At 29.1% G+C, this 25,897-nt stretch overlaps 3 protein-coding genes across 8 annotated transcripts; 2 read left to right on the top strand and 1 right to left on the bottom strand.

The window, feature by feature from the left end:
* Positions 1–5,991: 5,991 nt before the first annotated feature.
* On the top strand, positions 5,992–6,677 carry LOC108469206 (CLAVATA3/ESR (CLE)-related protein 41-like). Its single transcript, XM_017770102.2, has one exon. It carries the CDS (start codon positions 6,144–6,146, stop codon positions 6,528–6,530), a length of 387 nt encoding a protein of 128 aa, XP_017625591.1. The 5' UTR covers positions 5,992–6,143; the 3' UTR covers positions 6,531–6,677.
* Positions 6,678–8,857: 2,180 nt separating this feature from the next.
* LOC108467432 (uncharacterized) lies at positions 8,858–11,218 on the bottom strand. 6 transcript variants are annotated; one of them, XM_017768042.2, is made up of 5 exons: positions 11,063–11,218; positions 10,299–10,379; positions 10,053–10,150; positions 9,648–9,964; positions 8,858–9,542 (listed from the first exon to the last, which is right to left on the bottom strand). In XM_017768042.2, exons 2-5 carry the CDS (start codon positions 10,305–10,307, stop codon positions 9,115–9,117), a joined length of 852 nt encoding a protein of 283 aa, XP_017623531.1. In that variant the 5' UTR covers positions 10,308–10,379; positions 11,063–11,218; the 3' UTR covers positions 8,858–9,114. The 6 variants fall into 6 exon arrangements, with proteins under 6 accessions (XP_017623531.1, XP_052887553.1, XP_052887550.1 ...); XM_053031593.1 differs by lacking the exon at positions 11,063–11,218 and adding an exon at positions 10,935–10,955; XM_053031590.1 differs by lacking the exon at positions 11,063–11,218 and adding an exon at positions 10,588–10,731.
* Positions 11,219–23,923: 12,705 nt separating this feature from the next.
* On the top strand, positions 23,924–25,897 carry LOC108469011 (cyclin-dependent kinase inhibitor 3-like). Its single transcript, XM_017769893.2, has 3 exons — positions 23,924–24,603; positions 25,330–25,464; positions 25,536–25,897. Exons 1-3 carry the CDS (start codon positions 24,215–24,217, stop codon positions 25,603–25,605), a joined length of 594 nt encoding a protein of 197 aa, XP_017625382.1. The 5' UTR covers positions 23,924–24,214; the 3' UTR covers positions 25,606–25,897.

Below are 25,897 nucleotides of genomic sequence, written 5' to 3'. Positions count from 1 at the left end.
GATATAGTAGTTGTTATCAAGATCCATTAGTTGGAATGCTCAAGTCGGCTTCCATAAAGAATAGAGCTTACTACATAGAGTGCTAAATCCAATCTTTTTTGCCCATCATTTTAATAATCATGGGCCTTTCTATACTTTTTCGGACCATCGAGTGTACTCTATTGGAGAAACGAATATTCAGTATCCCATCAACAATGAACGTGATAGCATCTCCCTCCCTCATATCAAAATCATCATTCTCGTAATCTTCCTTGTCTCTATGGCTCTGCTACCGTTAGTAAGCACATATTTGAAAGAAGGAAAACCATTGAGCTCCATCATTCCTTTGTCTCTCACATTCGGAGGCTTATCATCCTGATGTCGCACTTTATTTGTCACTCTGTCTTCGTTTGTTTCCGCATCCGTATCCATTTTATCTTCCCTAATATTATAATTAAATAAATTTTAATATTATAATAATTAATATTATATAAATTTTTAAATAATAAATTTTATATTTAAATTGGAAACCTACTTTTTTACTATTGCATTTTAATTATACATCATGTTCATATCAAATAGGAAGTGAATTAAGAAAAGACTTCACTTATATTATTTTTGCTACCTTCGTCAACCATGTGATTTCTTGAATCACATCAAAATCTTCTATTCTAAATGCAGTCCTATCAATGCCTACAAATTGTGCAATTAATCATCTTTTCCTTCAACTATGCACACTAAAACTATTAAAAATGGGAAAATAATGCATGATATCAGCATTACCTATAATTAAGCACAATCAATATGAGTTACGATTAAAATTTTAAATTTTAAAATATAAAATTAAAAATTATTAAACTAAACTATAAAGATTAAATCCGTTATTTATGTATAATACAAGGATAAATAACAAAATTTGACCTAATGTTTTTGCATATAACATGATATATGTTTGATGAGAAATAAATTTGTCAAATTGACAATTTTGATAAAAAATACGTTAAACTATTAAAATACAAAACTAAATCACAAATTCTATAAACGCACAAGAACAAACATTATATTTTGACATAATTAAGTAAGCGATCCACATCCATAGCAAAAGCTTAATCCATCATGAATGACTTAATGAATAATTTTAAAAATTATTGAAAATAAAAAGATTAAATATTATAATTATACATAAATTTGAATGTATAATATTATATATAAATTTTAATTTTATAAAATTTTATACATAATTATTTTATTTGATTCTATTTTTACGAACATACTATTTTACATTTTCATATTATGCAGAAATATAATTCCTATATAGAAGTAATCAAAATTAGTTAGGGCCCATGCAGTACCCATAATGGGAGACATACAGAGTACCGGCCTTTGCAATATGCCGAGAGACTTCAACCACTCTCGTTGTTTCAGTAGGGAGACACACACAAAATTAAAAGAAGAAGAGAGAATTGGATGCTTACCTTTCCTTTTCTTTCCGTGTTGTCCTTCCTCCTTTTTCTTATTATTATTATTGGATAAACTGCATAAATAGTAATTCGATTATTAAAAAATTTCTTATTAAGTCACCTAATTTTTAAAAAAAAATTAGTCTAAAATCACTAAAATACTAATAATTATTTTAATGGCATATTATCGATTGAATCATAACTCGATTGATATGGGTATTATTGTTAATACAGGAAAACGTGGATTCAAGTGTGTTGAAACACATCTTTCTATTTATAGATTGGAGAAGGACTATAGATACTTCTAATTATTATATCGAAAAAAGTATATATGATCAAAATGAGAGTATTAAAATAAAATACTTTTTCCCCACCTAATTTCCATGCTATTTTATAATTAAAATTTAAAAAATATTTTAAAACCCAAACGGTACCGTTTTTGGTGCTTTAAAAGCTTGAAAATCTGATATATCTCCATCTTCTTCCATTATAGAGAAAGGGCAAAGTAGAAACAGTGAACGAGGAATTAAAGTAAGAACACTAACGAAAACTTGAAAATTAATTGGATGAAACAACATTAGATAATTACAAGCTTGCCACCGATCCATCATATACAGTATTAAAAGTTTTAAAAAAATGACATCGGATCGGGTCACGACTCATGGTCCACCTCCGGCTTTGTCACAATATATCTTGCCAAAAACGTCGAGAGTGGCGACGAAGGCAATGAAGCACAGACTCATGACTAGGACAACGGTAGGGGAGATCTTCAAGCCCAGAGCATCGTCTGTGTAGAACCGAACCATGTTGCTTCCGGATCCAGAGTTGACAGAAGCCGAGGCGGAGGTGCAGCGCCTCCCTTATATAACACTGCGGCGACGCATTCCGGCCGTCGCGGCAGCCTTGCCTTCTATTCTTCAACTTTTCCCCTATATTCTTTAGGGTTTTAAAGCACTCAAACTTATCAAAACAGTACCGTTTTGGCTTTTAAAATAGTTTTTTTTTATATATTTTAATTTTAAAATGACATGTAAATTATGTGGAAAAATTAATGGAAAAATGCAAGTTAACTGCCATGTCAGCTTATTATTAGAATTTTAACGGTTTTTGATTAAAATAAATTAATTGATAAGTTAGATGATTTTTTTTATAATTTTAGTATTTTAACTGTTTTCGATTAAAATAAATTAATTGATAAGTCAGATGATTTTTTTAGAGTTTTTTAGAGTTAAGTGCCTTAATAAGAAAATTTTTAATAATGAGTAACAATATATGTAATTTACCCATAATTATATATACAAGTTGAGAGATCCATTTATATTACTTTAAAAGAAAAACAAGTATTAAATGTAAATTACTTTGCACTTTCAATTGGAGAATTCAAGTATTGGAAACTAGAGAAATCTAAAAAATATTTTAAGGATCGGGATTAAATTATAATTTTTGTAAGGGTAAAGTGTGATTTTATCTTATATTAATTTATAATTTCATCACTTTTAAAAGGATGAAATAAAAATCTTTTCAATTTTGAGGAACAAAGTATAAATTTACCATTTGAGAGAGTTCAAAGCCCTGCCTGCATGCATAACAATTTATTTAATAAAAATTTTTAATACCTATGCTATATGTAAAGTAGTTCACTTAAGTTGGTGTCACAAACTCGACACTAATTTAGTTATGAAATTATTAAATTATTATTGTTTTAATATTATTATAAAGGTATTCTCATCTTTTCATACTTTCATAAAGTCTTCAAATAAAGCAATTAAAAATAATATTTAGAAATTGAGCACAAAACTAACAAGTTCATAAGAAAAATCCTTACCACTTCACTAATGAATATCTGTTAATATATTTTTAATATATAAGATATTTTCGTTCACCAAAATGGTGAGGGTGGAAAAATCTAATATATATATATATAAACAATATTTGGCCATCACTCTCTATACAAAAGTATATATTAGAATATCATTATGATGATATGATACACCATTCATCACTTTTGGTGTATCATTTCTTCCTTTTAGCTTACTTTTCTTTTATAATCTTAAGACTAGAAATGGCACATTTATCATTATATGTTGCATAAGAAACAACAAATAATAATAATTCAACCCACACTATTTGGACAATACATGTTTTCTACATTTAACTCTTATACTCTAAATAAGATTTTCAATAATTTGGGAACATTAACATGTTTAAGAGCAATAATTTTATGCAGAAGCGAAGAGAGAACAATATTTTAAGGGTCGAATGAAATAAAAGCTTTTTATAGTTTATATCTTTATAATTTTTAAAAAATTAAATTAAATTTTTATATATTTATGGGGTCAAAGTACAATTTTACATTTATTAATTTAAAATTTAAAAAAATTTTAAATAGCTTAAATAATAATTTTTTATTTTAAGGGGTTGGGCCCTACTATCCCCTAAATTTGCCTCTGATCTTATGACTGGTTTCATGAGGCTTTCCCACTATAAACCAAGTTTATTAATTCAAAACCCACCTTTAAATATATATAACTGATTAGATTTATCTAAATTTGATTCAAGTCAAATAAAATCTATCAAATTGAACAAATTATCTAATCTTTGGTAAAGATAGCAATGAGACAAGTCGAGACAATTTTTGTTTGCCCCAATCCTGACTCCATATATCCTCAATATAACTCAATTGATACCATCCGAAAAATCAAAACTATATTGACCCAACCCAATATGTGACATTTTTTTATCAAAATAATTTTATTATTTTATTATTTTTAAAGATCTTATTAATTATTATCTAGGTATAATTATGTTACAGCAACTATTAATGTAAACCTTATTGGGTTAATTAATTTAAATTAATATCATATATATTAAAAAAAGTATTTTAGTAATTATCTCAATGCATGACAAGTTTTTGGTAAATATGACCCGATTGATTAAAAAATTAAACCCAGGGGTCCCATCCCAAAACCTAATCTTAAAAAAAAAAAATCCAACAATATGAAATCGAGTCTAGTCAAAACCGTGGAGTTGGGGTTTATTTCATCTCTAGTCCTTGCACAAATACTAAATTTTGGATTGTATTTCACGCGCCGGAAAGAGGAAGTAAAACCATAGTTATTTTGCAGAAAAAAAGAAGCAAAAAATCATTAGCATATTATTTATTAAAGGGTAGAAGAAGTCAAAGAAAGATTTCTTGGGGAAGCGGCCAAGCCATAAAAGCCACCATATCCTATTCTATTCCTCTTTTCCTTTATTTTCCTTTCTATTTTGTTCCCATTACACCTTTTCTTTCATATCTTTCAAGATTCTTTATTTTATTTGATTTTCCACCCATTTGTGTTTTAAATCTATACTTAAATATTCTTCATGTTTTCAACCCCTTTTTAACTTTTCTTTTTTATTTTTTTCAATAACATGCACCAACTTCTCAAATTTGTTCGAGAGGATGATTTTTTTTAAAAAAAGTTTTCAAAGTTTCTTATCAGGTCCTCAGAAAACTGATATTAATTTTTATTAAAATTTTTGCTTTTGATTCTAATGGGAGCCTCTAGGGTTTGAGCGCTTCTTTGAGACACATAATCACCTACTAATAAAATGTTAACACTAACCCTTAATAAGAATTGAGCCTGTACTCCACTACATGTGTCACACCTATGAGCCTATTAACTTAATTGGCTAGAATATCATGATAATAATATGAATATAGTAAATTTAAGACTTGCATAATCACCATACCAAACGTTTTAAAAAATACGTCAACTTTGAATAAACAGCACTTAAATTATTATTACTTTTTCAAAATAATCGAAAATCTTTCATCAATCTAATTTGTTTAATAGGTATTTAGAAATATTAAAACGGTACAAATAATTTAATTTGCTTTATCATGCAAAACATGATCCACGAACGGCCCCTCGATAATTTAGCAACTTTAGCTGCTTCCATAGGTAAAGAAATTCACCATTTGGAAAAGGCAATAATTTAATGCAATGTTTTTGGTTGTATGTAATCATGTGTCAAATGGATGATTCATAAAATAAAATAAAATAAAATCAAACTTTACTATATATCTAAGCCCTAGTAAGGGCATTACTCATGATAAGAAAAAATACCCATCCAAAAATAACTAAATAAAATTAAACTTTTTAATTATAAATTTGATCCTCTAATTTATTAAATTTGGTTATCACACTTTATAAAAAAATTGAATAATCAATTAAATTAGATAACACAATTAAACATTATCGTTAACTCATTGACTTAAAAACATTAGTTCAACAACTTTTTGATAAATAATCAATAAAAGCAATTGTTCAACAATTTATATGCGAAAAATTAGTAAAAATTAAGGGTTTTCTCAGTTATTGTATGGTATGAGGACCAAATCCTAATAAAATTAACTAGGACTAATTTCTTAATTTTAAGAAAATATAAGAATAAAATTCATAATTAACTAGAGTTTCATAAACTTAATTATTGAATAATAAAAAATGTAAGGGCTTATTGGTGAATTTATCAATCAAATAGCAAAGACTTCTGATATAAAGCTTCCATGTCAAGTTGGTTTCCCACTTTTCTTTTTAATTTTGTTTCTTCAACAAATGTGTATTTGAATTCCAAACCTTACTTTCCACTCACTTCTACTAAAAACTTTCTTTTCTTTTCAAATTCCCCTTCCCCCACCTCTAGCGTTGGTGCTGGTTCATGGATATTGAACCCTTGTGGGATCTTGGGGGGTGGTTTTTTATTTTCATTGATTGCATGGCAGCTACACCTAAAACACCATCATCATCATCATCATCATCCATAGTGGCTGAGACCTTTGCCAAATCCCACTCTCTCCTTTTCCTTCTCACCCTTTTCTTCATTTTCCTTCTACTCCTTAACCCTAAACCCACAAATTACCCCATGGACTCACCCAATGGCACCCCTTCTATCCCTTTCAAAAGGCTTCTTTTAGATGCTTCCTCAAACATGAATTTGCATCCCAAGCAAACACGAACCTTGGGTACGTCGTCTTCGTCACGTAGAGAGTTTGGAGCCGAAGCTCACGAGGTTCCGAGCGGTCCCAACCCTATTTCCAATAGGTGATGTAATCGGAGTTGAAGCTTGAAGAACATGGAATATGTGACAAAAAAAAAAAGTTATATTGTTAATTTGTTTTTGTGATATCTTTATGCCTAGCTACTTATATTTTTAGATCCTCCATTAATATATTTGTTGTCCTTTTTGTGATGAGTTTTGTTTTGGTTATGGACTAGAAATGTATAGGAAGAAAGATACTCTATTATATATATATAAACATATATATATTTCTACATGTTTTATCATATATAGATGATCGATAATGGTGGTGGTATGGTTTCTATGATTTCATTCAATTCCATGTTGGATTAATTAAGTCATGATGATACTTTTATTCCTATCATTCATATAATTAATTTCTTATGGTGGGTGGGATATGAACCTCTTTTTTGTAACTTTTTTGCAAGTGAACGAAAGTGTGATTGCTAGTGAATTGCTTTTGTTTGCTTCTTTTTCTATTAAGGAAGCTTTTAAGTGCATTGATTAGCTTCCATGGGGATGTTTCTTTAAAGATGAAAGGAAAGGATAAGAAGGGAAATGAAGGGGGGCAGCTAGCTGTGTGTAGACTGTGACAGATCTATGTCACAGTGAAGAAGGACAACTTTTTTTGTTTGGTGTTGGTGTGAAGAAATAATTTTGGGGTTGGGTTCAGTAAATTTGGACATTGCTTTTGTCTTTGTGGGAACACATAATCCGAGAAAGTCGAGATGCCCCTAAAGTCATGATTTGATAATTATTACTGTGTCATTTTCCTGTTGTTGAATACGATATATATTGTTATCCAATCATGTCTTTTCTCTTTCATTTAATTATTATGTTTTCTTTTCAATAACATCTTCAACATAAGAAGAAAAAAAAATTATTGACACTCAAATTGATAGTCTTTACACTTTCTTCAAGTAAAAATATTTTATTTTATCAATAAAACAATTTTAGATTACAACAAAAGAGAGAGTTTGAAGGGTATAATCAATGAGTTCATTGGATATGATCAGTTAATTATTAGTGTTTTTTGTCATTGATTAAATAAGTTATTCTATAATAATGTCATAACATAGGGAATGTACAAAAGGAAGATAAATCAAGAATGTTGTGAATAATAGCATCCAATTCTTATGAAACTTGAGCCAATCCTCAACGTTGTTAAAGAGCTCAGAGCAATTCGATTCAACAATAATTTTAATCTATTCATTTCTTTTTCTAAATTCCACCGTTACTTGAATAGTTTGGACCTCGACAGAAAGGGTGGAAGATGTGTTGATATAGACATTGTGACCATCAAAAGCCTGAGTGTATGGGGCATAGTTGAAGTTGGAGCATCTCTAGATGGTCTAGGCCTGAAGGCATAAAAACACCTTATATGTGCAATAGATTTTGTCGTCATGGGTAGGTGTTAGAGAGGTTTACGGTACCACAAAGATTGTGATTTGTAAGTTATTATAGAGTACGATAGGAAAAGAAAAAGGTAGAATTTAGAAATTATTAATCAAATTCTTATTGAAATTTCAAAAGGTTTAAAATATAAACCCATTTTCTCTCTTGTTTTGCTCTCCCGAGGAGAGCTACTTCTGCCGGTGCCATTTGTTTCTCCGGCCACCGTTGTAGGCTTTTCAAAAGGTCTCTCCCCCTCTTCAACCAAAAGCATAACAAAACGACACCTTTCATGCTTCGTGCATTTTCTTTGTCGGAGAGAGGGTTGTCGCTGACCTTGACTAGACGGTCTCCCACTGCTTCAATCCATTGTTGGTAGCACCTCCAGTATGCTGCTTATCTTTTTCGTTTCTACTCTGCCACCATTGGCCTGCTCAAATCTTCGGTAGGAGATCTCGAGCAGCTGTGTTTGTTTAGTTATTAGTTTAGATGTTGATGTGGTGATTGGTTGTTTGGTCATGGAACAACCGGTCACTGGCCCCTTTCCTATCATAGGCTTTGTCCGTATTCCAGATTCCGACCAAGTTTTCTAGAAGGATGAAGTCTAGCCAGATTAATAATTTTTCCTTCTACCTATGATGGTTGTGTTCCTCGACTTTCTTGTGCTTGTACTTGTTTTCTTCATAAAATTTTCGAGTCCATTAATCGGTGGAGTTAGGAGACTACTGCGTGTTTGTATAAATGGTTGAAACCTGCTATTAGGATTGGGATAGATGCAACATAATCCCTCTTTCAAATCCACTATTAAGGAGATTAATCGGTACTCGTTTGTTGGCATTTGGTGATGTTTCTAGTTGTTTCTCTCCCCAGTCTCCACCCTTTCCAATGAAATGAAATCTTATATTTCACCTAATACGATAATTGAAAATAAAAAATATAATTTGTAAGATGCAAGGAAACCATGATGGAAAAATATGTGAAATAAATATTAATGGGTTTATTACACTTGGCCCCAAAATCAAAATGACCCCACTCTATTACTTTTGACTAACAGGTAAACAAGATCATATCACAGGAACAAATAATTTGATTTGATTGATTTTTCATTTTAAAATTGAAAACAAAGCTGAAACAACTTATTTCACTTTTTCTTTTTAACCCAAATCCATATTTTTGCAACCTACAGAGCAAGATCCGAATAAATCACATTCGCCTGCTTCTAACTCTGTGGCATAACAACATTCAAGTGTCCGTATTTCTGCATCACGTTCCTGGTTGCCAGTGCAGCTGCCTCGCTAGCTCTCAGCGTTCCAGCTGCCATGATAGCAGCAAATTCACGGCTTATCTCTTCTTGGACCTTGGCTCGAGCATCCCCAAGAGGGTCTGTTGCAGCTCCACTGGTCGATGATTTCTCCTGTGCTCCTGTCGGTTTGACAGATGATGTAGTCTTATCCGTCTCCCCGTGGTTTGGCTGCTGATCAGCCTTCACCTTACTGCTAACCTCGTCTTTCTTAGTGGTATCAGATGAACTGTTCACACTGGCACTTGAGGGCTGAGATGGCTGAGCAGAAACAGAAGGCTTGAATTGGGGAACTTGAGGAACAGCACCTGCCCTCAAAGTTGTCTCCAGATTTTGTATCATGGGCACTGTATAAAGCATGAACAAAATGGTCATGTTTACATATTGTTTAACTAATTAGCTGAAAAGGCAATTACACTCGAGTTCAAGTAACATAGGTTATGGTAACTTACTTAAAAGTGAACCCATTGGACTGCTCATAACTTCATTTGGAAGTTGCAAAATATAGTCTGGAATGTTAGTACCAACTAGAAATTGGGCAACTTCATTGCTGAAGTTGTTGCAATTGTGGGTAAGCAAACTGTAGGTCTCGGCTGTGTAACGAGGACTAATCTCCTGCAAATACATCTCAAACAAATCTTTAGGCACATGAGTGACACCTAGATCGATCACTTTAATTGGTCTCCCGTATGGTGCTGTCCCAGCAGGAATGTGTTGGATTCCTCCACCGAAATAGTATTCATTACCATAAACTACTATACCAGTGTGCCTATCAAGCAAAGAAAAACCAATGAACCAAGTCAGAAAATCGCAAACAATCAGATGCTACTATTGTCTACCCTCAAACGAATGCTTACCATATTCCCTCAATAACCTTCCCTAATAAGGTCATCGACAGCTGCCGAGCCAGTCCCTGACTCAAGTCATACACATTCAAGGTGACCTTATGACCCTCCTGCCACCAATCCAAAGCCATCATTAGTTCACATGCATCTTTGATGAAAGATATTATAAAGAACCAAGAGCAGATATGCAAAGAAATATAACAGAGCAAAGGAAAGAATAAAAAAAAAAAGTTAATATATATGCAAAGAATTTAATACCTCAGCCATTCCTGCAGTTCAATATAAAAGGTCTTGCAAGAAAAAGAAAAATGCAACCACTAATTTATTGGAGAAGATAACCTGTCGAAACAGAAGTTCAAACATATCAATGGGATCAATTATAAGGAAGCATCTTGCCTACAATAAAATTTATTATGATAATATGATGTCCAATAATTATAAAAATTATGCTTGAATTCACCGCTTAAAAGTATGACACTATCCTAGACCTACGTAATTCTGATTTGTGATTGATTAATCTTAATACAATTAATTGTAAGAGAAATACTTTCTGGTTTTACAAGCAATTTTTCCTACTAAACACTTCTTATTGTGTTTATCTCAAAATAAAATAACTAGATTTCAGCACTTCAGCACATTCATCCGTGTTACTCGATGGCAAACATCCAACATCTATATTTGAAAGTTACATATTTATATCAAAATTTATACCTAAACTAGCCAATTAGTAACTAGCTTAAACGACAAAAAACCTAACTTTTCACCCAAGAAAATTCGATTGACTTAAAAACTCCCAATCTTCCTCACAACAAACCACGAAAATTAAAATTTACAACTCCACAGTGAAACATAACACACAATCCAAACTACAAACGTAACCGAATTGAACAATACCAAAAATATACATAATCAAAATCGCTTCAAATTTAAAATATAAACACAAAGACTAAACTGAATCAAGAAATCCAAATTTCAAATTTATTAGGGGAATGTAAACTGTAAGAAGAGGGAGAGAAACGCACCTGAGATCGCAATCGCAAAAGCTTTTCTAGTTCTTATTCCTCTAATTGCCGCTTTGCGTGAGATTGGAAACTGGACGAATGAAAAGGAAAGAGGTCAATTTATAGTTGGGCGGTTAGGTTTGTTCGGTGCTGCGAGATTCTGGATGATTCGCAGTCTTCTATGACCTTCTAGAACTTACTATCCAATCTATTTCTGACACGTGTTGATTTTAATGTGTTAAGGACGGTGACGGTCCTAAGTGGCAAAAGAAACGCGGCTCTGGAGTGAGCCGTGAGGAGTCCCGCGCCATGTACAGCGAGCGAGTTTGTTGTTTTTGGTTTAATTTGGATTTTAACCCTCCTATTAGGTTAAAATGTTAGATTTAATCCTTTATCTTAATATGATTATAATTTAATTTTCCGCTTGGCGATGAGGTACCCTAAAATCCAATCAATCATATTTCAATTAACAATATGTACCAAGAAAAATATTCAAATTAAATCCTAAAATTAATTAGTTGATAAACTAAAACCATAATTAAACATTTGCTTTTATTAAGATGATTAATATCTCAAATTAAGTGAGCCCAGATTTGATATATATATATAAGCTCAAGCCCAAAATAAGCATAATGGACCAAAGAAACATCAAAACCCATAAAGGGTTATCTTCGCATAAGCATTACATCTCTTTTTCAGTTGCAACTTATATTCTTTCCGTCATATATTCCTTTTTATAAATGTAAATCAATATCAACTAACAAATTAAGCTTAATTCACTTATCCCTTTCTCAAGACAATACTCCAAGTTATGGGTATTTGTGGTTAATTGAGTCTTAGCTCAGCATTGTTACTAATGTAGTAGAATGTGAATTTGAGTGTGCTGAAACACATTATCTCTCTATTTATGAGTTGAGAATGGGGCTATGGGTAGCTCTAAGTATTATATCAAAATAAATAAATACGATCAGAACCTATAATAAAACTATTAAAAAGAATTACGAATATTTCTGAAAAAATAGATATGGTCGGAGAATATTTATAGTTTGACTTGTTAAGCATGTAGATATTACAAAATGAATCAATTTTATGGATTTGGTTAAATTTTAAATTTGTAAAAAATATAAAAACTCTACAAACAGTACATTAAATAATTGCCTTATGTTTACTTAACTTTAAATATATGTAAAACTAAGAAAAAATATAAATTAAAAGTCAACTAAACTCGTCGATTACATTATGAAGATTCATAATTTATAACCAAATGACTTAAACTATTTTAAAACTTTATAAATTGAATTGATATTGTGAACCAACTTAATCATAAATTAATTTGAACCAACTTTGATTCATTTAGTGCATTTTGTTAGTCTATAATTCATAATAGAGTTATTCATGACAGAATCCTTTCGGTTTGTCCTAATTTAGATCAAGCTTGAACAAAGAATTTTGTCCATAATTTGATCCGACCCGGTCGAAATTTAAATAAAAATAATTTTATTTGAATTAATTATAAAATAATATATAAATATTGATATGAAATTATATATTTTATTATCTTTCAAGCAGTAATATGAGCTTTTGAATAGGTGGCGCTGGATTCAGGTCCGGTCTAAAATTTTTTTTTTTTAATCGGATCTTGACCGGTGAACTTTTATTTAGGGTTTTGGGCTTGGGCTTCAGATTATTTCAGATAATTCTTAATGTACGTACTTTCTCACGCGCCCTCTGATTGGTTAAAGAGAACCAAAAATTTACAGGCAATGTCGGCAAAAAAGCGATTGCAAAACATGAAATTTTGGGCCCGGAGGTATAACCTGTCCAAAAACCATTCTTCACTCGTTATAAGCGATTCCATCGGTATGTGTAACCCACGCTCTATGTTAGCGCTTGGATTCACATTTTCATTAAAAAAAAAAGGCGGGAGGACGTGAAAAAACAATTAAAAGTAATTAAACGGAAAAGAGAGTAAAGAAAAGGGAATTTGGAGATCCGAGCAATGTCATTATCGGGCCGAGTAAATCACACGCTTGCCAATTGTACGGCCTTTCATCATCCTCGGGAACCTTGAAAAATAAAAACAGCCAGGGGTTAAAAACAAAATTCCACTGAAATTTTTTCTTCAATAATTTTAAAAAATAATACACTGAAATAAATGATAGAAAAATATAGACAAAAAGTGATTTTTATTTAATAATTAGAAATATATGAGTTTGAATTAAAAATATTTATGGGTCAAGTTGGAACAAGTTTAGATAAATCTAAGTTTAATATTAATATATTTTATGTTTTTAAAGTTCATTCATATTTATAAATAATTAACTCGAACTCATTTTAGACTTATACATATTAATTTTTTTAAGTTTTAAAAATATATTCATATAATTTTATTTTTATATTTTATATTTTATATATTTTTATTAATCAAAATTTTTATTTAAAGTTATTATAATATTTTTAAATATTTACATTTTAGCAGATTATATATTACTATAAATTTAATTTTTATATATTATAAATTACATAATATAAAATATTACAAACTTAACAAAAGGTTGAGTCTTGAGTGTTCAAACTCGAACTTGACCCATATTTTAAACGGACTTATTTTTTTTGTCTAAACGCTCTCAAATTTCAAGTGGACTTTTAGGCCTTGGTAGATAGCTCAGCCCATGAACAGGGCGCTTAAACGTGTTTTTCCTCCAAATTAAGGGTTGATGAGGAGTTATGGGTAAAAAGTAAGCATGGTGTAAAAAAAAAAAAAAGATATATCTTTTTTCAATTTCTCCTATTAGTTATTGTCAATTCTCCTAAAAGATAAATTATGAAGTTAATTTTTATATTTTAATTTTGTTGATTTTAGTTCATTATATTTTAAATTTTAAAATTTTAGTCTTAAACAAACAATAATTGCTAAATTTGTTAAGTTAAATTATAAAGACTAAAGTGATCAAATTGAAGAACAATAGCTAAATCACGACTTATGAAACTAATGACAAAATTTGGTTCAAAACTAAAATTTCAAAACTTAAAAAGTACAAAATCTGAAATGAAGTAAATTAGAATACACAACTTACTTAAAATCCAAAGATTAATAACAGAATTTAATTTTTTGTTCTCCTGTATTAGATTAAATTGAGAGCTCATTCAAGTAAGATTCTCATAAAAAAAAAGCAAAAATTTTCAAAGTGTTAATTTTGTATTCACAAAATTCTTATTCAAAACATTATATATAAAAAATATTAAAATAGTTTGAATTTTAAAGACTAGATTATTAAAATATTCAATCAAAATTTCAGATATAAACCTTTAAAAGGACATAAAATATATAAAAAAAATTAAATATGAAGAAGATATTTGAACAAATATCAACTTTTTATTTTGAGATGAATTGATAAAAAATTGAAGTTAGAAAAATCAAAAGAAAATTATTATGCCTTCTTGGGGGGCTAAGCCTAAGACGAAAACGAAATGAAATTAAGAAATAAAGACCACAAAAAATATACATGCAAAGTAAAATAAAGTAGGGTTTTTAGGGGTTTGTACATTAAAAAAAATAATGATGCAAAAGAACCTAGGGTTTTAGGGATTTGTACTTTTTATTTAGGGGGCTTTAGGGTTGTCAGTATATTCTTTTCTCTCCTACACGCAATTTCAAGGACTCCCAAATAATTTCCTTTTCGTAAATATCAATTATAATTATTTTTTTATTAACAACCACTTTGATTTTGAATCCGACTACCTTACCCTTGCTTATTCAGACTTCACCATCATCATTTCATCTTGGGGTTTTTTACTCAATTAAAAAATTATTTATTAAAATAAATTGTCAGTCCGATTATTTATTAAAATGGGTTGTTTTTCTCATTCGCGCCTATCAGATAGGCGCGATTTAATTTTTTATATTAATTTTTTTAAATAAAATTATTATTTTTTTATTTTCGGATCAATATGACCCGCGTATAGATACAAATACAGGTTGCGCCTATGTCAAATGCGCGACTAGTTGAGCCTTTCTCAGAGGCGCGACTAATCGTGCCTATCTCAGAGGCACAAATGGTAGGGCCCATAGGAACTTCTATTGCTTAAAATACAAAACATTAAAAATATTAATGAATCTGCTAATACATACTTCATCCGGATAAAGTATGCATTATTAAAATTAAATTAAAATATTAAATAAAAATAAAATTATAAAACAATATGTTATTTGGAAAATAACTATTGTTGTAATGACATACATGTTTTATTAGGTATAAGTATTTAAATTTTTGTTTTGTAATGTGATACATGCGTAAATATATATATAATCATATTAGTGAATCTACTAATACATACTTTATCCGGATAAAGTATGCATTTTAATAACACATGAAAGATGTGGACATTAATATTTAAGTCAAACTTGTGGATTATATAGTCGATGAAAGTTAATAATATTATAAAGTTGTTTTAATACTCGTTTTATTAGGTATAAGTATTTAAATTAATTTTAAAATAATTACAAACACATAAAGTTTTAACATAGTCCTAAATTACTAACAAATTAATTTTAAAAAATTATAGAAAACAAAAAAATTACATTCATACAAAATATTAATCCAAAACTATAAATATTAAACATAAATATTTTATGATTAATAATTAATAACAAACAAATTACATGCATGCAACAACAGAGGTCAGTAGGAGAGCTCTTGTGCAGTGTAGAAGCTGCAGGGGTGGGCGGTTTGTTGTTGCGGAGGCGGGATGTCTGGGCAGCCCATTCGCGCCTACCTGTCAGGCTCAATTAATCACGCATATCCGACAAGCGCGACCCGTTTTTACTTGTATTTTGACCCATTAGACCGTATTTTTACCTGTATATATATTTAAATATTTTTAATAAAAATTTAAAAAATATTTTATTTAAAAAACAAAAAAAATTAATATAAAAAATTGAATCGCGCCTGTCAGATAGGCGCGAATGAAAAAAACAACCCATTTTGATAAATAATCGGACTGACAACTTATTTTAATAAATAATTTTTTTTTAAATTATTTCAATAAAAAACCCTTTCATCAAAGTATCATCTCATTAATACCACCAACTTGCCACCACCTCACGCAAATGTACCGCCTTCAACTTATTTAGTAAAAAATATGTGTTGAGTTCTTTCTTGTATAGTGCACATATAATATCTCGTTTAATTTATTTATATCCTATTATAATTTATGTAATAATTTTTATAAATTTGCTATTAATAAACATTGTATCTTTTCTTTTAACGTAGAGTATCCAGACTTATACTTACTAATGCTTTTAATTTGATATAACGGCTTTTGAGTTATTTTTATATATAAAAAAGGATAATTATGCTTCCTAATAGTTTATGAGAATAAGACCTAATTCATACACATGTCATGACCCTAAATGTAAACATCGTATAACCTTTTTCTATATTTTACAATATTAAAGAGTTATTCTCTCTATATATAAAAATTGTTGAAGTATTGATTTTTTATTAAGCAATTTAAGGATAATTACCTTAATATTACCTAAATTGATTAACCTTTGGATTTAATAAATTCAAGGATAACCACCAACTTTTCAAAATTATTATTATTATTTATTTAAAAATTGAAAGCCATAGGAGTAGTTATTTCGATTGCTTAAACAAAAGCAAAGAATCTCGACGAGAATGACACATCTTCATAAAGTTTCATCATACCTTCACTAAATGATAAGCAAAGGAAAGACATTTTATAAAAAACAAAATAAAGTTAAAACTTTATTTAAAGATGATTATATATACTAATGTTTTGGTTGATTGAATATTAAAAAGAATAATATTATTACAATGAAACAAAGGTTAAGACAAAAGCAAGAGTCTTTAGTCTTTTCCTTCCTTCCAACTCTTTAAATTTGTAACCTTCAATAAGTGGATCAAAACAATTTTTGTTTTCACCTTTCAAACTTTTATAATCTTTTATTTTCTATTTTTCAATATAATTTTTTATCACGTTTTTTTAACAAATTTCTTTTATATTCTACTTTAGCATAAATAATGAAACAAAGTAGTTTTTTTAATTAATTTTCCTAATAAAATTAAAGACTCTCATTGTTGAAAGAAAAATAAGAACACACATATTTTACATGAAAACTCTTTCGGGAAAAAAATCATAGGAAAACGAAGAAAATTCACTAATGTTTAAAAAACGAATGATACAAGAAGAATTTCGACTACATCTATTTAAGGGTTGAAAAATCCTATTCTGTTTAAATATTTATAATTCAACTTGTGTTGTACGGTACGTACCCACTGTGTTTATTTCATCAATAAGTGACAAGATTCGATCCACACAAACTTTAACACTTTTTATAATAAAATTTGAAGTTTTTAAGGAGGAGGAGGTTGTTGTTTTTAATATATAGAAATTGTAATAAATGATATAAGTTGGATTGAGTGTTTGCAGCATTGTTACTGCAATAATTAGAAGGTTTGAATATATTTAAATTTGTATTTTTCTCTAATTTAAATGTTTTTGGGAGAATTATGGGTAGAAGTAACTTTTTTTATCTAGAAAAAGTTGATAAAAAACCAATCTATATTAGATAATCGCCTTATCCTAAAGTAATGCTACAAGTGAAAAATTTTAACGACACTATTAAAAATTTGATTAAAGATATTCATGGATTGGATCGAAACTCGATTCTAAAATAATCTAGGTTCAAGTTCAACTTATTCAAATTATTTGTTTTATTGTTCAAAAATAATGAATAATTAATTTAATTTAATTATAAAAATATCAATATTAATATAAAATTATTTTATTTTTATTTCTAAACAATAAAATAAATCGAATTGAATCAATCCAAAATTTAAAAGAAAAAAAACAAATTTAAACTCGACCTCAAAAATCGAATGAATCACCTAATTCATAAACAACATCAACTCAGGAACATAGCTAAGGGGCTTGATAGGGCTCGAGCCCCTAAAATCTAAATTTTTAAATTTAGGTCCTTTAAATTTTTAAAATTTTAAATTAATAAAGATAAAATTACACTTTAATCCCTTAAAAATGATAAAAAATTTTAATTTAATCTTTTAAAATTATAAAAATATAGACTAATAAAATAATAAAATTACATTTTATTATCTTAAAAATTATAATTTAATTTTCACCCTAAAAATTTTTCTAACCTCACTCCTCCACTAACTACAAAATTGAATCTCTATAAAATTATTAATTGGGGGTTGCAATAATCAAAGCCCCAAATAAGTGAAAGTGGTTTTGGCGGGAAAAAAAGATTCCCCCACATAGGATGGTTGTGTTTATAGAATTAATTGATGATGTAATGACTATAGATAATCGTGCCCTAAAAAAAAAAAGTGGTAAAATTTTGTCGAAAGAAATATTATATATATAGAAGAGAGTAGTAAAGCGATGTATCCTCATAATTGGTACATATGTATGTCATAATGATCTTTTAACATGAATGTATAATATAATTTATTCACACTTAACTTCAAATTGTACTTTTAACACTAATGAACCAAATCAACCTATGGGCCTCATATATTTTTTCTTCTATGGAATCATGAGAGAATCTTTCACATTGTAGGTAAATTTTATTATTTATTTCATAGTTAATTATAAAAATTGCAACAATGATGAAAACTATCTCTAACATCTTGTTATTATTAATACTTGAGATTCAACATTTTAAAAATATATAATATTTTAATAGTTATAGATGAAAAGTTATAAATTATTGAAAATTATGTTACTTAATTAATAATAAATAATCATAATTATTTATATAGATATTTATTAAATAATTATGTTTATGGCTAAAGATATTACTATGACGAGACATGAGGCTTTCTATAAATAGGAGTGAAATTTCATTTGCATGACAATCTAAAAATATAGAAAAAAAAAAGTTTCTTTATGATCTCCCACCATCTTTTATATTCTTAGATTCTTCATAAAAATTGATATCCTTACTATGCATTCCTCAATAGACTGCTTTCGTCAATGCAAAACGTAGACAATCATTGGGCTTCATTGTATCCTCGAAGTTCATTTGCTAGTAACTCTTTTGCACACTATAATATAGGTGGGGACGAATAGAACCTTAAAAAAAGTGCATTGATACACACCTTGAAGCCTTCATTAATTTTTCATAAGCTTATTTTTATCCCCACCCACCAACATAAATTCTACTAGCCATGACAAAATAAGGAATTTTTATGTATTGTTTCATATTTTCACAATGAGTTTTTTTTGGATGGAAAAAAAGAAAAGCTATAAACAAGTAGGACTAAATATCGTGAAGAGATGATGTAGAGAAAAATTGAAGCAAACTTTGAAAATAAAGTGTGGTAATAGGTGCATTGTTATGATGAAAGTTGAAAGTGACTTAAGATGATGAGAGTTAAGGTGAATGTAGAAAGGAAAATTGTGAAGAGAATTTAAAGTAAATTAAACAGTGCAAAAGGATTTTGAATGAAACATTTGAACCCAAGTGATCCTCTAAAGGAGGTTATGAAAGAGCGAGTATAAAAGAAGTGAAAGTGTATAGATATTTAGTTTTGATTACTAATAATTCTTTTTTCTTTTCAAGGATGAATAAGATTATATTTTAGAAAATTGCAAATCCTGTAATAAACATATTATGATAATAACAAGGTTAACTTGGAACAAGTACCAACATTACTTAGAACAAGGATCCAGTTTAGAACAACTTTCATCCAGTGTAATTGTCATTTGAGAACAACTAATGTTCGAGATGACTTGTTTAGAATAATTGTGTTCCAATAATAATTATGCTCAAAACAACTGTTGTTTGAAATATCTTTTATTTACATCAATTGTATTTTTAAGAAGAATCAACAAGAATAACATTACCACAAAGCAATTCTTATTCAAAACAACATCTAATAAGAACAGTTATGTTGAGAACAACTCACATTTAAAAGAACTCAGATTAACCTTTTTTCAGGAATAGCTCTCATTTAAGAACAACTCTTCATTAAGAATAACTTGTATTTCAAGAAATGTTTTGCAAAAGATGTTTCATGGGCACTACTTCAACAAAGTAGAAGAAGTAGAAATGACCCCCACGACTCTTGGGTTGACTTTTATTATTGGATGTTCCAATGAGCTTTGCTTAATGGATTAGATATGAAAGTAGTTAAGAAGCTCCGTGTAACATTTTCCCATTACATTGAGTGTTTATCCTTTTTTTTTCTTTCAAAAACATAATGAACTCTTGTTCACTATTAACTTCCCTTTTACTAAAAAATGGTAAAATAATTCATATATGTTAGATCAAAGCGCAAATCGATCATTTCTGTTTAAAATTTTATTCATTTTTATTGTTAAAAATAGGCGTTGCTGACAAAGTAACTAGACAACTACACATAAAGTGTAACCTCCCCAACCCAGCCTAAACATTAGACTCGAATTCAAGAGATTATATTGGCTGCCGAGATGACCTAGTATGATCAGAGTTTATAAAACAATAAACTTAAAATATTTATTTATATTAGAAGAAAATTTAATTTATTTCCAGAAAAGTTGACGAGTTATAAAAAGAAATGTTTTAGTTTAACTTCGATGATTTCTTTAGGAATACTCATTAGTAGCGAAAAGTGATTTTAACTTAATTTTAATAAAACTTATATTTTATGCTTAATTAATTAAAACCATATTTTAAATTAATTTAAATGTCACACATGCAAAATCAAATCTAACCAAAACCTAAGTTTCATACCACAGTTCAAAAATAAGTTCATACAATCTTTGAATGATGAATTTGAAATATTTATAATTTATATATGTGAAATATTTATTTATTTTCCATCCATATCATGAGATTGACAAATTTTAGTATTATATATTTTTGAATGTGTATTTTAAATAATTATTTGAAATATTTTATGTACAAAATGATATTTGAAATAATTATTTGATTTTATTATATTAGAATTTACAATACCCACAATGTAGGTATAAAAAATAAATATTTCACATATAAAAATTATATTTACTAAAAATAATGATACGAAATGATTAATTGATTTTATATTAGAATTTATAATAAATAAATATTTAATATATAAATATTATATGTAAAGAAAAATATATAAAAAAATTAGTTGATGTTTTTAAAAATAAACTATATTATTATAAAATATTAAAATTGATAATATTAAATAGAAAAGGAATATTCTTAGCAAGCTTAAAGAAAAAAAAACAAAGAAATTCTAAAAGCCTCACACATAAAAGGCAATAGACTATTTGAAAGCTACGTATAAAATGTCTGACCATATCCAAATGGTCTTGCTCCCCTACTTGGTGGGCAGTTGCCCCTGTCTGAGAAACATTAATTTCACCTTATGAGAAAATGGAAAAAAAGAACATATATTTAAAAGTGAATTTATTAAGACATAAAAATATAATTAACTCTATGTTGAGTTAATTATGTTTAAATATTTTATCAAATATAAGTATTTTTTAATAAGAGGAAGTAGAGAGATTATTCAGGGATCCAACTCGAGATTGACTTTAATTAAAATTTGAGTATTAAAAATCAAACATTAATATTAAAGGGAACATATAGGGCTTTGCCGCTCCTCTCGATTTTAATGGGTTTATATTTTTTTTGTTGTAAAGTTTACTATTACAAACAGGGTATGAAACACAATGGACAAATAACTCATACATGGTATATCCATGTGATGAGACTGAAGACTTATACATTGCAATTATCCATTTATCTTAATTCAAAATACCAATGTCTCATTGTAACAAGATGACAAGATTAGGATAACTCCTTTTAATCTTATAGATAAATTTCAAGAGTATATATAATATTTACACAGATGAGTCGTGTAAGAATAAGAATATACAATATATTTAGATATTTTTAAAAGATAACGTTTGATAATAATTTTCTAGCAACCCCCTCAAGTTGGAGCATGCATATCATTAATGCCTAATTTGCCGAGAATGTATTCAAATTATGGTTTACCAAGTATCTTTGTAAAAATGTCAGCAACTAAATGGAGGTTGGAACATAAGAAAGTGCAATCAACCCATCTTGGATTGCATCTCTAACAAAGTGACAATTCACTTCAATGTATTTAGTACACTCGTGAAATACAAAATTTTGTGCAATATTTAATACAGAATGACTATCACAAAATAAAGAAATAGCTTTAGGATGATGAGCACCTAAACTCAATAGCAAGGCCTTCAGCCACTTGAGCTCACAAGTGACGAAAACCATATACATATATTCAGCCTTAACAGAATACCAAAAAAATATATTTATCACCACAGCCCCTTTACTCAAATGGGGTAGGAAAATAACAAAAACAGATGACCAAATCAAAGGGTAATCCGAGGCACAAATTGGTTCCTCATTGCATCCTTTACATTTCCTGCAACTACCACGTCTTCAATGGTTCATGAATAATCTTTACTAACCAATTCATCATCTAATACATTCAAAAGCCACAATAATACCAATGTCTTATTGGCGGGTTAATTACTCTTTTAGTCCTTTTTAAAAAGCTTATAACTTAATTTAACTTTTTTTAATACAAAATTCATGTTGTAATCCCTCCAAGATTTTTTATTTTATTTTATTTAGGTCCATTAAGAAAATACTATCTTCGACCGTTAATATAATAAGAAATTTTAAAAAAATCCCATTAACATGGTGAGTCCAACAACTACTATGAAAATAAAGTAATAACCAAAAACAAAAGAACTTACATTTGTAGATTGCTTTGAACCTAAAGTTGTTCTTTTCTATACTAAAATACCAACCACAAAACAAGCACTAAAAGGCAAAGAAAAATGTCTTCCCTAGTTGCAAAGTTGGAGCTTTTCATTTTCACTTTGAAACCCTACCCGCAAGATTTTTACTTTATGTTCTAAAATAAATATTTTTATTTTATATTTCTATGCATAATTTACTCAAATAAATCCATAAGAAATTATGTCGAAAAATATATAAAATTTGTTATATCATGAGGACATAAGACTACTTATTAAGCATTAATGGTGTAAATCAAATTTAGGGTTTTTTACATGAATAATATATTTACATGTAGTTAGTGTAAAAATAATAGTGACGATAGAATTAATTACGATAATGATATTATAGTGTAAGACAAAAAAAACTAAACATAACACATTAAAATCAACCCACAATGTAAATAATAAGGGAAAGCTTGGGACAAAGAATATATTAAGGGTTCTTTCTCCTTCATCTTCTTCGTCATTATCTCTAGTTCTTGTTTTCTCAATTATAACATCACTGCATTAAATTAATAATCGGAAAGCATTTTGGATTTCAAGTTTCAATACATTAAAGTCACATTCCTCTTGCAAGAGCCTTTAAAGTATCCAAGCTCATTTCACCTTCCTCGAATAACATCTTGACAGGTGTAATTGAGCCTCCATTAATTGAATGTATAATTATATTTTTAGGAGCTCTCTAATATAAATAATTTAATTTAATTTTTTTAACCTTTTTTAAATCAACTCTTAAAATTTCAATTTAAATCAATTTTAATTACAAAATTTCCCCTTTGCCTTCAAATTTTTATTTTATATCAACTTCTATACATAATTTTTACTTCCCTTGATTTTCTTAACCCTATCTATAATTCAAAAAATTGTGTAAACAAAGATACTGATTATGAAAAAAAACTATTTAGCATGGATAATCTTTAAAATTCAAAATTTATAATCATCAAATCATACAAATCTATTTAACACTAAAATTTTAATAAATAATGTCATATCTTTTAAAATACCAAAATTAATATTTCCATTTACAAAAAAAATCATAATTATATAAAAGAATATCTGAAAAGGCCAATGGGGCCGCCAGTTTAGCCAATCCAAATACCATTGATTGAGAAAATAAAAATGGCAGCGGCTCTCCCCTAAACCCCCCAAAATCCTAAATATTTTCTCCCTCTCTCTCTCTCTCTCCTTCTTCCTCCTTTCACTGTCAGACTACAAAAACTTGGTCCCTCCATTTTCCCTCCTCTGTTTAAAGAAGAAAGCCTCCTTTTGCTAACAATCATAAACTGTTTTTTTTTTCTCACTGAAAACAGGGCCAAAAAACACAAAAGTGTCTTGGGGGGGGGGTGTAAAGTTTCAATGAAGAAGTCTAAGATAACAGGAGACGTAGCAGTAATGGAAGTTTCTCATCGTTCAACAATGGGGTCTCGAACCAGAGCTGCTAAAACTCTAGCTTTACAAAGGCTTTCAAAAACAACTCAAGTCACCCAAGTTGTTGGTTCGAACCAAGATGTTTCTTCCTTGTCTTATCTTCAACTGAGGAACCGTAGGTTGGAAAAGCTGGCTTCCCCTGTTTCTAGTAAAACGAATCAGAGACAAGAAGAGAAAGAAAGTGGGTTCAGAGAAGAAGAGGAAGGAAAGAATGGTGGAAAGAAAAGTAAAGGGTGTTTTGGGAATAGGGAAATTGTTCTTGAAGTAGGGATTTGTTGTGGAACAGAACAAGCTATGGATTTTGAACTCAGAGACAGGTCTGGTTTTTCTTCTTCTTCTTTGGCCATTAAAAAAAGTTTATTTTTTATTGAAAAACTCCTCATTTTTTTAGCTTACATAAGCTTTCAAAGGTTTTTTTTCCCACTCTGTTGCATAGGATTAGGGCTTTCTCTGTTGTATGGGGTTGCTTCCATTATCATGAAAAAAATTTAGCATATTATTAGCAAAAAAGATTTAAATGTTAAATGTTTGTTCTTTGGTTTTTGCTTTTGATTTATGAATTTTTTTTAATAATTGTTGAGACATTGATAAGTTTTTGATTCTCAATTGAAAAAAAAAAATTAGGTGCGTAGGTTTAGGGTCTAAATGGGAAATTGGTAAGTACATTGTACAAAGAGAAAAAATGAAATGACAAAAAAAAATTGGCAATACTAGGCGGCAAGCTGCCATTTTTTGGTAGCTTTATGTTACTCGAACTCTGATCCAAGTGACGTCTTTATATCAAATATTATATCTCATTATTCATATCTAAATATGTGTCGAAAACGAGTAACTTATGTGTTAGATATTGATATATCATATTCACGGGGCCTAGTTTCAGACATGAATGTGGGATTCTCTGTGTAGCAGTAATAAGTGACAAATTGGTCACTGCATTACATGAACATTTTGTTCCATTTTAATTGGAATTTTAGTCTTGGTTTTTGTAATTAGGTGAATTTTAGTTAATTAATGTCTAAAACTTGTACTTCTTTTTCATGCAGGAGCACGAGAGAAAGCACACCGTGTAGCTTAACAAAGGACTTGAACGATGTGCTACAGTCTGTCCCGTCAACGCAAGAAATGGAAGAGTTCTTCGTCTACGCGGAACAACAACAACATCGACGGTTCATGGAGAAGTAAGTGGGTTTCGAAGTTTTCATTTTTCCAATCGTTTTAATCGGCCGAGTCTTACGATATCTTCTTGCAGGTATAACTTTGATATTGTGAATGATTTGCCACTTCAAGGGCGTTATGAATGGGTGAAAATAATCCCATAATCCTCCATTAATGTAAAAAAAGATTGATTTGAGCCTTGACTAAGATTTGTGTAATTTTATAAAATTACACTTAACCCCATTTACATACCTCAAAACATGATAGCCTGGTAGGAATTTGCTGTTTTTTTTTTTTTTAGTTTCATCATTGTAATGTTAGGACAACATCAATGAATCAATGTTTTCTGGGTTTATTTTCTTTCTTCACTTTTGTCTATATTCTTGTAAGGAAAGGGCTTTTGCCTTGATGATGATTCCTGGAAAATAAATGCGAGTTCATTTGTCATATTTATAA

The sequence above is a fragment of the Gossypium arboreum genome, chromosome 8 (genome assembly GCF_025698485.1).
Source record: "Gossypium arboreum isolate Shixiya-1 chromosome 8, ASM2569848v2, whole genome shotgun sequence".
Lineage (NCBI taxonomy): Eukaryota > Viridiplantae > Streptophyta > Magnoliopsida > Malvales > Malvaceae > Gossypium > Gossypium arboreum.
Note: the sequence above shows the minus strand (reverse complement) of the source record. Positions and strands in the feature narration are given on the sequence as shown.